General features: G+C 45.1%; 1 protein-coding gene across 2 annotated transcripts in view; it reads left to right on the top strand.

Moving 5' to 3' along the window:
* Positions 1-38: 38 nt before the first annotated feature.
* The window catches only part of SBSPON (somatomedin B and thrombospondin type 1 domain containing), a 19,531-nt gene continuing 5,648 nt past the window's right edge, over positions 39-13,921 (top strand). For both annotated transcript variants that reach the window (XM_019549253.1, XM_019549243.1), the window contains exons 1-2: positions 39-280; positions 11,016-11,210. In XM_019549253.1, the coding sequence (XP_019404798.1) occupies positions 46-280; positions 11,016-11,210 (430 nt within the window). In that variant the 5' untranslated portion in view covers positions 39-45. The remainder of the gene's footprint in view (positions 281-11,015; positions 11,211-13,921) is intronic.

Here is a 13,921-nt window from a genome sequence, read left to right as displayed (position 1 = left end):
CGCCTGCGTGGCCACGGGCTGGAGGCTGGACGGCGCTGGGGGGCCATGCGCGGCTGCAGGGCGCTCGCCAGCCTGCTGTGGCTGGGGCTCCTAGGGCCGGGGGCGCCGTGGCGCCGGGCCGAGGCGGGCTGCGCCGAGGCGGGGAGGTGCTGCGCGGGCAGGGACCCCGCCTGCGTGGCCACGGGCTGGAGGCTGGACGGCGCCTACGGCACCTGCTTCTGCGACGAAGCGTGCCGGCGCGCCGGGGACTGCTGCCACGACCACCCGCGGGCCTGCCCAGGTAGGTGCCGGCGGCCCCGCGCCTTTCCGCCGGGACCCTGGGGCAGCGCCGCCGCCTTGCCGCCGCCAGCCCCGAGTGAGGGGCCCGGCTCCGAGCCCTGCGGCACCCTGGGGTGCCCTGAGCGCCTCCGCGCGCCTCGCAGGAGTGCCGCGCCGCGCTGGCCGGCTGGGGAGGCGCGCACGGTTCGCAGGGTGCGCCCCAGGGTGTCAAGCAGGCAGCCAGAGGGTTTCAAACACTTCTGGGCCCTTGGGTCTTGCTCATGCCACCGCTGCCAGGCAGAAAAAGGAGTGCGAGCAAAGAGCTGGCATTTTCCGAGAGGGGCCTCGAGTCTGGCAAAGGTTGAGGACCGCTGCTCGAAGACATAATTTCAAGGGATTTTGTTTCCAAGAAATGGCTAGCTGGCGACAGGCTTGTTTGCCCTACAAAGCACGCCGAGTGGCCACCTTCTTTTCTCTGGGAATGATTTGTCACACCCTAGTGGTTCCCGCAGGCCGTGTTGCACCTCTGTTTTATTTCTGGGATTGGCAAAGGGGCTTCAGATCATGGGAAGGAAGCACTGACTTCCCTTAGAGTGCAATACGCGGGGGGGGGGGCAAATTCATCCTCGGGATCCCTCGCCTCTAGTAGGGGACATGACCTGCGGTTTGGCCTCAAGTGAACATAGCAGCTAAGTGATAGATTAGGCAAAGAAGTGTGAATAAGGAAACTTTCACATCGTCCTGCGCACATCATTAGAAATGTATCCAGTGCCTGGTTCAGTAGTAGTTGCTGTGTCTGGAGTTGGCCCACTTTATTTATTCCAACACTTGGTGTCTTGTTTTTAAGTTATGGTCTAAATTCATCCTGGTGTAAAAGAATGCCACTAGGGACGTAGAACTAAAGATAATGGAGAAGGACGTAGCCCACTCTATTTGCTTGGCTGGCTGGCTGGTTATACCACCACAGTTACTTCTAGAGTCTCTGCTGCTATAGCTTCCGCTCAATTTTTAATTGTGTGTCCTCTAAGTAGCTGCGTAATCCTCACTCCACAGAGGGTAAATGGAGGCACTCTGAGTAAATGAGTCTGAGGTCACATGGGGAAATTGGTGGCATAGGTGATGCGTAGGGGAGGCACGGGGGGGGCACATCCCCCACCTGAGAGTGCTGGTCCCCGCCCTAAGAGCGAGCACTCCAGCTGGTAGGGGGGCAGAGAGAGCCTCATGCCCCCCTTGAATTGGCGTCGCTGGTAGGACGACGTCATCGTGCCAGCGGCGGAAGTCACTGTGCCACATGCAGAAGTGTAAGGATCCCTCCTCCCCAGTTGCCAGCTGGCTGCTGCCCCCTCCCCCCCAACCAGTGCCCCTCTGGTGCCCCCCCCCGACTCAGGAGGCACCAGTTGCCTATGATCTGTGGCAAAGTAGGGAAATGAATTCATGCGTCTCAGGACCTAGACAGGTTCCTTGATCATTGGACCACCTTTCCTCCCTGACAATTCAAGACAGGAAACAAAAGAACTAACAGAAAGTGTCTGGTTTTTAAAAGCTGGTAAAATTTAATTGTACTTGCTATGCTGGGGGCGGGGGGGGGAGACAGTAGAAAGAACATAGGCTGCTTACAGATATAAGCTTCCCCCTGCCCCCCAAACAGTGCTTTACTTTAAAGTCCGTGTGCCCCCATGCTGAGCCAAGTGCATGCCCAGAATAGGCATCACATTAGTTGGACCTGGCTTGCCCAGTCTGTATAGATTGGGTATTTTAGCTGGACCTGACTCAGTTATTAGACTATTGAATCAGCTATTAGATAAAAGCTCCAATCTATACAGACACTGCAGAGCCAGGTCTAACTAAGGCGCTGCTTCTTCCAGTAAACTGTTTTTATTTATTTATTTTTTCATGTCTGTCAGCAGCTATAATGACTAATGAAGTAATTTTATTTATACATTGCACTTGGTCAACAAAATTAACAGAACTGTCACAAAGTTTCTGTTTTTGCCTTTGGGTATTGGCTGCAGCCAAGGCATGGGATTTTGGCTGGGGTGTGTCAGTGTTTCTGTTGGGACTTGAATGTGGACATTCCTGGTTGCAGGGTCTTGCCCCTCTGCTTGGGTTCAGACTGATCCCCACAGTTGGGGTCAGGAAGGAATTTTACCCCATGGTCAGATTGGTATGGATGGGGAAGTGGGAGTGTTTGTCTTCTTCTAGCAGGAGGCATGGCCCTCTTCCTTGGACTTTTCCAGTGTATTTCAACAGTGTGCCCCAGCAGGACATTTGGCTGCTGCATTCCCCCCGCTTTGCCTGTGACAGGTTAGGGCAGTGGTCACCAACCAGTGGATCTCGATTCACCGGTAGATCTTGGAGCCTCTCGGAGTTGATTCGAGGCTGGGGTGGGGGGTTAAGTGCCTGTGTGCATACATGCATGTGCCCCAGCCCAGCAGGTCAATCCCAATGGGGGAGGGGAGGGGCAGGGGCTAGATCGAGGCCCCCGCAGTGAGAGACAGTGCTGCAGAGGCAGGGGTATGTTGAGTGGGGCCCCAGGTGGGGTTTACCTACTGGGGAGGTGCCCCCAAGTAATCTTTTCTCCCTTTGCCTTGATCTCTCCCCCTGACTTTTCTCCCCACAGACTTACCTGCTGGGTGGGGGGAGGGGGTGGAGTGGCGGTAGTGCGCAGCACATCTTGGGTTGCTTTTAAATGACAAAGACGATCTCCTGCTTAAAAAAGTTGGAGACCACTGGATTAGGGTATTATAGCTTGTGGTTGCATCAGGGTTGGCTGTGTAGTTTGGCCAATAGGTTAGACAATGGATTTGTATAGGATGGTTTGGATAGGGATGATCCTACCACAGGCAGGGGGCTGGACAAGATGACCTCTGGAGATCCCTTCCAGCCTTACTTTTCTATGGTTGTGATACATTACTTGAAGCCCATCCTGAGAAAATGATTTGAGAGTGTAAACAAACTGTACATAGATGTAGGATGTATAGAACAGAATCTGTCACAGGATGAAAAGGATAGGGATATGAAAAGACAGACTACCAATCTAGTTGCAAAGATGGGTGTTTTTGCAGGTGGTTGTTATTTGGGAAGAGCTGTTATCTGCAACTTTCTAGATGGAGGTTACGGTTCCCTAGATGCATGCATAGAAAAGGCCCACTGTGTGTTAATGTATCCACAAATGATCAGGAGCGGATTGAACTATGTCTAGATCTATGTCCCACTCCTTCCATAAACCCCAGAGAAGAAGCATCGTGGCTCAAGGTAGGAAGAAATACTGCCAGGGAAAATGTTCATTGCCTAGTTACTGCAGCTTCCCATTACATAAGCAGAGCATCCCCTCCTCTCCTATCCCCATACCTCCTCCACTCCCCAAAAAAAGCATGTTTAAATTTTTGTAGTGATCTTCTGTGCTATGCATTCATATGCAGCAAACAAACCATTCTAGTAGGGAACAGCGTGGTATAGGGAGGCAAGATGCAAAGCTCAAGGAACTTGGCAGCAACGGAGTAGAAAGATGTTCATTTTAAGGGAGGGCACCAAACCCAACCTCCAACAGGGCACTTCTTATCTATAAGGCAAACATGCTGTATTCTGCTTCTTTCTCAACACACGAAAGGTGGGAAGACTTTAAACTGTGCAAATCTGAAACCTTGCCTGTGTTTTATTAATTACACATAGAAAACATTTAGGAACACTGAGATACATGCACAAGAAACTGCTTCAGTAAGCTAGCTCTAATCCATAAATTCAGCAGGGTTAATAGAACATCCAAATCAAAAAGGGGAATCAAGAAAGACATCAGTTGAAAGCAAAGAAGCTGAAGCCAGAACAGTTCAGAGCAAAGGAAACTCATGAATTCTTCTCATGTTACAGTATTATTGTCATCCTACCCGACATTTATGTTTTTAGTTCCAGCATTTTTGTCATTCCTTCTTCTGCAGCTCTGCAAACTTCTGATTCAATTGGACAAAGTTCTTTTGGAATTACAGAAATAGTTAAAATGCCCACATCTTCAAATATGTGAAATCGAGTAATGTTAAGAATAATAGAAAAATATTATCCCCCCCAAAAACATTAAAGTTGAGCCAGATACTAATGAAAGGAAGGACATTCTAAAATTGCCAAGTCCAGGATTAAGTTCTCTTGTGCTCAAAAAAATTGAAGCATGCCTGGTACTCCATAAAAGAGATGATATGGCACTGCGTGGGCTGAAGAACCTATGAACGAGGATTTTCAGCTAAATTCTTTACGGCTTTAACAATGTTGAGAGAATACGCGTGTGTGAAAAGAAGCAGTTTAAGTAGAAAATCTCTTGCAGTGGAACATTGACAAAAGAATGGTCTCCTCTTTGTTGGGATGGAAATGATCACACTCCAAATCATTTGCGTTGATCCAAAAAATGGTGTTATTTAATGATTAATTTATGCATCACCACCTAAATTATGCAAAGCTTCAGGGAAGCTACTACCCTCTTGAATGATCTCAGGACGCTTATTACCAGCTTAACACTATTTCACGGACTTGCCAGCTAAATTCTTACTTGGAAAATTACATTCTGCCCATTCAGTCTCCTGCACAGTATTCCAGGTAGATAAGACAGCTGTTTCTTTTTATCCTGTGTCCTTGTATGGTATTACTGTATACTGTTGAAGACCTGCAGCAAAAAACTCTATATGTGGTTGCCTTTCAATGGTGCTTGAATCTATTCCAGTTGTTATTAGTCTGTTGGGAGTTCTCTATACCTGACAGTTCTATATAAATGTAAAATAAAAGGAAACCTAATGTACTAATATAGGATTAAAATTAGAATCATATTGTACAGTTCTTCTTTCTTCATCAGGTATATACAGTCACCCACACAAGTTGTACTGGAATAGAGTTAGAAAAATCAGTCCAAATTCTTTTTTTTTTTTGAGTTCTGCTGGTGGAGCTGAACTCTGTTCCTGCCACCAAAGAGGTTACCTGCAGTTGCAGCATGGCCTTACAGGTCCCCTGGGGAAGGATGGGGAGGGAAGCAGCATCCTAATAAAGCACAGTTTCCACCAGCAGGAGACACCTGCTCTACTGTGATGGTAGCACTTGGTGGCATCCTAGCAGAATTGTAATGTTAGAAGAGCAGAAACCTCCAAAAATCTCTGATAAAGAATCCTAGAGAGCATGAAATGCTTTTCTGCTCTGAAGGAACATTTTGGTTCTGTATAAGCAATGGTAAAACAACATAATTGATGGATTTAGGTTTTTATCTCGTATGTTGTGACTTATTTTGTATACCCCCCTTCTACCTTTTTGCTGTCAGGGATTGTGATATCCATTAATCACTTCATATGTTTTTAATTGCTATTGTAACACAATATGCAGAATAAAGCGAGAGAAAAAAAGTGTGACAGTTGTGGCAGTATAGTGCTGTAAGAAAAGAAATGGTGAGCGATTCATTTAGAATTAAGCTATAATTAAACTATAGAAGCTACCACAGTGCTTCAATTTCAATTAGGAAACATGGGAAAAATAATGCTGCTTATGTTGCATATCCCAATGGGAAAGTGTATGTGGGGAAAAGGAAACAGTTTAATTTAACAGGTATTTAAACAAGGAATACTTTTAAAAAGGATTCAAAGTCAAATCTGGGGCACAGCAGCCCTTAACTACACCATGAGTTTTGTTTTATTTCCTACACACAGGGTGCATCTGCACAAGAAGTTTCCCATGCAGTTGAATAATTGCACAGTAAACATCTTGGTGTCTACATGTGCAGTAGACACACCTACTAGGGTACACAAAACTAAAAACCTCCACAGCAGGGTAGTATTTGTAAATTAGAGTTACTATATTTCTAGTTCCAATAAAAGAGGACACCTGTCAGGGAGACACCTCACTCCCAACCAGCCCCCTGGCACTGTCAGCTCTGCTCGCTCCCAGCCTGCAGTCCCGGATCCTGACCAACATTCCCTCTAAGCTGCATGCCACGCAGCTTAGAGGGAACGCTGCTCCTGACCCACAGAACTGTGGCCCTGCCGGTGCCCCTCACTCCCTACCCGCAGTCCCCTGGGCCCCCTGGGCCAAGGTGGTGCCCCTCACTCCTGACCCGTAGCTCACTAGTACTGCCAGTACGCCACACCCTCAGCCCATAGCCCCCACTGCCCCAGTGTCCCTCACTCCCCACCCATAGTTCCCCAGCCCTGCCAGTGCCCCTCACTCTTGACCTGCAGGCCCCCTGCTCCCCCAAGCCCTGCCAGAGGGAGCCCCCAGTTGCCCCCACCCTGACCAGACGGGAACGTGGTGGCTGCAGCAGTTCCAGCTTGTGAGGGTGCTGGTGGAGCAAGTCTGGCCCCAACACAGGCTGGAGGAAGGAAGATGGGGGGCCTGTGGCTCCAGGCTGGGGCTCCTGTGCCATCCCAGGCTATGCACCCCACTCCAGGCAGTGTCTCCCGGACGTCCCATCCCTGTGAGCCCAGGCACCAGCTCCTGGTGTCACTAGCTCAGGTGCGTAGCTCCACACTGTCCCTGAAGGACCTTCCTGCCCTGCTGGAAGGGCAGGTGCCTCCCCCTGGCCCTGATGGGGGGGGGAGGGGTGTTGCATTTCTCACACCTAGACACTATTTCCCAGCACTGGCAGGCACCCCAGTCCTCCAACCCCCACTCCCCATAGACTTACCTGCATCCAGCTGCTGAGGCTGCTCCTACCACCCTGCCTGGCTGTATGCTGGCCATGTGTGTGTATGTACGCACTTGCACGTGATGCCCCCTGCCTCCAATTGCCATCCTCCTGCTTCCACCAGTGGAGCAGAGCAAAATCCCACACATTTGTTCAGATTAAAAAAAACCCACCCAGATGGAAATCGGAAAACCCAAAAGGAGGACATGTCCAGGAAAACCTGAACGTATGGTAACCCCACTGTAAATACAAGTACCCTGCTGCAGAGTTTTTTTGTGCGTAGCAGCATATGTGTAGACAATGCCCTGGTCAGCAGGCAACCCATGTGCCAGAGCACCCTTGGGCCCTAACCAGTCGCTTTGCAGCATGTGAAACCTGGTCAGAGCAACCCTGGGCTGGCAGGCTGATCTCCTGGGTCTCCTGCCAGCCTGGGCTGTACTGACTTGGCTCCATGTGCTGTGCACGAATAAACTCCAGAGCAATATACTCTGGGGTTTTTTGCTCCCAGGCGCACATTCAAACATCATGGCCAGGAGCAAAGAACTCCAGAGCAACAGAACCCAGAGTTTATTTGTGTGCATTAATTGCATGTGTAGATGTGCCCAGTGTTGAAAATCTGCTTTCAAAGAACAGGAAAAGTAAAGCCAAATGTGGTATTAATTTTGGTTAGAAAATTAATTTTAAACATCCCTGAAAGGTACTATGCAGATGTATTAAGATTTTAAAAATCATTACAGGTCTCCTGAATGACAGAAAATGACAATGTTAAATATATGTATAATATCATCATACTTGATAATCATATTTGTTCTAGTATTTCAATTGTTAAACATTGAATAAAAGTATATTGAGGAAATAAAAGCACTGGGTGACCTCAAACAAGTTATTTCACTGGTCTGCTTCTTTCTAGCTTGCACATTTGGACTATAAGCTCTTTGATGCAAGGAACATCTCTTACAAAGTATTTGTACCTAATACAGTGGACCCTAATATTAGCTGGGTCCTCTAAATGCTACCAGAGCCCCAATAGATATTTTTTAAAAAGAACATTAAAAATGTCTGTAAATAAAATGTAGATACATTGTACAGCAAGTTGAATATATAGTGGATAATAATTGTCACTAGATCATGTGGGGGAATAAAAGGAAGGAGAGCGTCTATGTGCTACCATTATATACATATTGTTATCTTTAATTAAAAGACCATATTCTTCCCTTGGTTGAACTAATTCACTCTCTACACACCTCAGTGCTCAGCTGTGAAAAGGATACTGTGTTAAATAAAACATGGCACAGGAAGCAAAAGCCATTGGGTTCTGTGGACTTTGGATCAGATTGTGTGAGAATATGCAAAATTATCTTACATCCTAATGACAGAAAATATTGTAAAGGCAACAATGATTGAAAGAAACAAGTGCTCTTTTGTAGTCAGTACATTTCATTCCCTGTGGACATACAGGTATAGACCCTTTACTGTGTTGGCCTGTGCGTGACCCCATGGAGTAACTTTTACTTTGCTTATCATGCATGCTTCATAGACACTCTGTTGTATTCATTTGGCAGAAAAAATGGTTCAGTCTAAAAACTACTAAAAATCTGATGAAAATTATGCAAGATATAAAACGTTGAACTAAATAGTAAGTTTTTATTTGTAGAGTATGAAGTGTGCACACTACAGTGTGCAAAGTCATAAATAATTGTAATATAAAATCTGTATTGTGGAAAGTCTGACGAGTACTTCTCCACATTAGTAGCTCAGTGCGATAGATGCATATATAGAATAGACAGCTTGGACTTTAAATAAAACTTGAAAGCAAGATGCACTGGGGGCAACCTTCATGTGATTTAAGGATGGATTTAAATGAGCACAGTATGTCTCACAGCTCACAAAAAGAGGGGTTTGTTTCAAGGGTAGGACAGTATAGAATGGAAGAAAGCAAAAGCTGAGATGAAGTCCTTCCCCCCACCCTTCCCCAGTGTTCAAGCATCTGGGCCAGGTGTCTCTATACACTTGGGATCCAGGCCCACAAAGGCCCTTGAGAAGGTAAGCACCTACAACTGTTCTTACAAATAACTGAGGAAGCTTCCTGTTTCCCTTGGCTAGGGTGGTATGACCCCTTTCCAACTTTTTATATAAAGTTTTAGTGCTTGGCTTATACCCTAATAGTTAGAGTCTTTGCTCACGGACACCTCTGAGCCAAGATTCTTCTCAGTTTGAGGGTTCAGATCCACATCTCCTGCCTCATACTGTCCAAGCACAGGTGGACAGACCCTACACTCTTTTCATGCAGACAGGAATGCAAGATTGTGAGGGTTAAATCAAGGTTGATGAGACCACTCCATAGCTGAGTGACTAAAGCAGCAACGAGACTCAACTATACGGGGAGGTTTCTGGTCCCTGCTTTCAGAATTATTATTTTTTATCTAAATTGTTTAATGAACAATTCATAAATAGTCCTTGAAGTACGGGTAGGAATAGGCATCAAGTCTGCCTAAGGTACCCACATCCTTTCTGAGGAATCTGGTGCTAAAGGACTTTCCTCAAAAACCCTAAGGACATTTACTGTAGAGCTAGGGACCAAACCCAGATCTTCTGAATCCTAATAAAACGCCTTAACCATGAGAATTTTTCTCTCCTATCAAGGATTGTAATGTATGCAATTATCTCATGAACACAGTTCAAAGAACAACAACATTCTTCATCACAGTTTAACAGCTAAATCTGCTGGCTGTATAAGGACAGTTTTCAAAACATCACAGTGTCAGTGGTACTATTGAGAAGCCATGAAAAACTAAACTCTTTCATAAATGTGTCACACTTGTTTTTTTTGCAAAGCAAGGTGGCTCTGAAGGGGTAAACAAAGCAAAGACCTTTTCAGTATCCAGTGTCTTACTTTGGGATAATATATCCATTATCTGCCATTGCATTCTGGGACACAGGCTGCAAAATCTTTACTCAAAGTAGCTTTCAGAGTATTTTTATCCACCTGGGATATCTTTTTTGGCTATGCTTTCCAGAGTAAAGTGAAACCGAGTTGCTGCCTGTGTCTAACTACAAAATCCAGGGAAAATGAAGAGTAGAAAATACAAACAAGCTAAAGGAAGATAACTATAAAGAATCCACTCCTGGGAACTTCTGCAAGCACAAGTACTAAGGGAAAGTTTAAAAATTAAAGGATGATTAATATATCCCGTGGGCTTTGTCTTCTATATTACAAGTATTTTTACCATGCAGGTTTTTTGTCAAGTCATTGGCAAGCAGTAAGGGATGCATTATGGTCCAATTTCTACCTCCTGCTTACTAGTCAGAAGGATTTTCCATTCAGCACACCTATAAAACTGTAGTCTTCTAAATAAGAAAATTTGCAAGGCAGTTGTTGCGCTGAACAGTCCAGCAGATGTCAGAGAGGTTCTGTATTCCACAAAGCAAAAGTCTCTCTCACTGCATTACTGCTTTCCTCACTACTTCACCTGAGATCTGTAGTGAGCTGTTAAGTGTCTCAGTGCTTTTTCTTCTTCAGTAGTTTTATCTTCCAGCTTATATGATGAACTATTAACTCCTATGGAAACTGAAAAGCTATTTTAAGTTTGAAACTCCTCCAACCCTGCTCTGGCCCCTGTTTAGCTCCCATGGAAACTGGGAGCTAAGTAGCACCAAGATCAGAGGACATCCCTGTCCCCTGTGGCCCCCTAGTTTTGGGGTTGACTGGGAGCAAATTTGCTCCTGGTCAAGCATCTACACATGCTACTGTGCAGTAAATGTGCAAATGCGTAGACTGTGATGCTTTACTGCTCAGTAGATTAGTAGGGCATCTCATGTAGATACACCCTGGGCGCATCTACATGCATGGACTGTGTAGTTGTTACAATAGGTGAAGTGTTACTTTAAATCCCTGTCTAGTTTGCATCTAGAAGCAAAGTGGAGAAAGCAGTATACATTTTGACTATGTGGCTGAGCCAGCACTCTTTCATTATTAGTAGAGACAGTTAAAAACTCCTTAAAACATAACATATATGTAAAGGAATACAATGCATGACCATACTACTAGAGTTGTTAGAGCTAATAAAAGTGTGATCTTGACTGCTAGTAATACTTAATTATTGCTTTGCAGCTCTTCCTTGCGTTGTGGGGGAGTGGAGTCACTGGAGCGGTTGTGGAGAGCAGTGTAAACCTAATTTCCGAATGCGTAGGCGCTATGTGCAACAAGAACCTAAAAACGGTGGGGAACCTTGTCCTCCACTAGAGGAGAAGGCTGGCTGCCTGGAATACCTGACTTATGAAGGACAGGACTGCGGACATGATCACGGTAATTTCTCTCCGATTGACCTATATCACCCTTAATCTCATGGCAGTTAAAAACAGCAGCTATTTATTTTCCACAATGACAATAAAATTGTAGGTCCAGTCTATAAAATACAAGTTGATTTCAGAACCTCAATTTTTACTTTCATGTAATTTTATAGGTACTTGCATTTCAGAAATTATTCAGTTTTTTAATTTGCATTTGTCCATCACAAGAAGCAGAGGTTTCCCCACAAGAGTTTTATTAAATTAAGAATTAAAGACAAATTATCTTTTGTTTTCTTGACTGAAGCCTTTCAGAAGCGTTTGTCCAGTTTCCAGTATATTCTGTTAATCATTTATAGTTTGTCAGATGTGCATGGAAAGCATCCATTATTTGATTCATTAAAAAATATTGTGCGCCCCATAACATACATGTTAGGCAGACCTACATAATGACAAGTGGAATTACATAATTCAGTATTTTTTCATTGAGAAATTAATCAGAAAATAGAATTGGGGAAATGCTTAGTAAAAACAAAACAAAATAAGCGTATATGCTACATTTCATAAAATATTGGAGCAAGGAAATATGCTTGCTGTTTTTTGTAATATGGTGATACCATTCTAGTCATGGGCAAGACCTTGTCTTTCAGTTAGTAGATTCCCTCTCAGGACTTTCCCCCTTGAAGAGTAAAAAGGTTAATTTCCCTCAGCTGTGAAAGCAGCAGTGCATGGATGTACATTTTTTTCCGAACAAGACTTTTTTCAAGATAGCGTCTAAAATGTTTTCCCACAGCCAGGGCCCTTAGAGGGAAAGGGACAGAAACAAAACTTGGAGAAAATATTCCTACGCTAAGAATACGCCCAGAGCTCTCTAGGCTAATGTGAAAGCATCCAAGAAATTAGCTCCAAAAAGAAAATAGAACTGTGAACCATGTCATTGAGGGGATTGAATAGACAGAAGGATCAAAACAAGTAGTCTTGTTCCCATTTGAAAGACCACTCTCTAGAAGTATGAGACAGTACCAATCTTAATAAGATTTTAAAGTGAAAAGTATATTTAAGAGCATTTTTTCAACCTTCCTTTCCATGTGGTCACTAAAGGCCATGCCATCCCCAAAAAGCAGATCCAGTGTGCTGGAGATGAGACCAACCAATCACCTTCAGATGGGACATTAGTGTCTGAATAGATTCTTGGAGCAGGAGTTGAATGGAATGCACCTCTATTTGCACCCTCTTCCTAATGGACAACTGGATGCGAAAAAACATCAAAAGGGTTGCTGTAGAAAAACTGGGAGGAAATCTACAGCAAAGCTTTTGTGGGAAATGAAATAGCCCCGTTCTTTTAGAGCAGTTTGCCCATAGGATAGGCCTAGTTGCCTATCCTACGCATAGGATAGGCTTAGAGAGATCTGTCTCTAGTAAGGCCTAGCATGGTCTATTTCCAGTAAGTCCTTTGTAAAACTAAGCCTTAGCATTGAAACATCCCCTTCCTGTGTCACTGACAGACAATGGAATTCTTCTAGGGTCCACCAACAAAATGAATATGCCTGTATCCTTGCAAAGAAACTGGGCAGTCAGGAACAGTTATTTCAATTTGGGTTGGTATGCGTGTGTGCATGCACACACACACACACACACACACACACACACAGATGTACACACAAATCTGAGACTCTTTAAAATGTGGCCTATAAGGTGACATTGTGGGTTCATCCAGACATGCACTTTACTGCGGAGTTGCCTAATTAACTCTGCAGTAAAGCATTACCGTCTATACATACACCTCCTATTAGGGTGCAGTAAATTAATTAACTCTGCTGTAGGATAGTACTGTCCAAGACAAGTACTAGCCTATAGTGGAGTTTAGTGCTCCGAAACACCTGTGTAGACTGTGACTGGCTGGGCTAGCCCCACACTGCAGCAGCCTCATACCCTGGCCAGCCCCTCTGCAGCACGTTGAGCTGGGATGGAGCAGCTCTGGGCTGGCAGGCTGACCTCCTGAATCCCCTGCCAGGTGGGGCTGCTCCTCCTCAGCTCAATGTGGCGGTTCTGTGTGCATATGTAAACACTGCATCCAGGAGCAATCAACTCCAGTACAAACTGCACCAGAGTTTATTGCTACATGCTAATTGCATGTCTGGATCCACCCTGTGTTTATTTAACGACAAGTGTGAGGGTATATCCTGCTAATTTGATGATTTATGTGAAATGATTAATAGCTTCAGCCTCTATCATCAACAAAAAAGGAAAAAATCCAGCAGTCACACTGGGCATTTTTTTTCAGGACTGAATAGGCATTACAACCTGTTCCAATTCTCCATTTAGTCACTAATTTGTTGCAAGTAGATCCCCTGCATTTCAAATATCTTTGGGCTCAGGAGTCTAGTCAATATTTCCAAATCTTTACAGCAAGCTCTCAGAAACAACTTTGTCTGAGCCCTACTTAGGATATACCAACTTTACAGCCCAGTTAGTCTTGGTCCCCTAATCAGTGCCTCAGCTCTCCTGAACTTGGTTGCAGTCCCCAGAGTTCTGCCAAGTTCCACCTGGCTTCTAGTTTACCCCTTCATGGAAAATGTAACAGAAAAACACATCTGAAGTTAGCATTTAAGGCTATACAGAGTTGCTCCTGCCCCGGTGGCAGTAGATTTCATAGACATTAGGGCTGGAAGGGACCTCGGGAGATCATCGCGTCCAGCCCCCTGCCCAAAGGGAAGGAAGTCAGCTGGG

The sequence above is a fragment of the Crocodylus porosus genome, unplaced genomic scaffold, assembly GCF_001723895.1.
Source record: "Crocodylus porosus isolate Cpor-Errol unplaced genomic scaffold, CroPor_comp1, whole genome shotgun sequence".
Classification (NCBI taxonomy): Eukaryota; Metazoa; Chordata; order Crocodylia; family Crocodylidae; genus Crocodylus; species Crocodylus porosus.
Note: the sequence above shows the minus strand (reverse complement) of the source record. Positions and strands in the feature narration are given on the sequence as shown.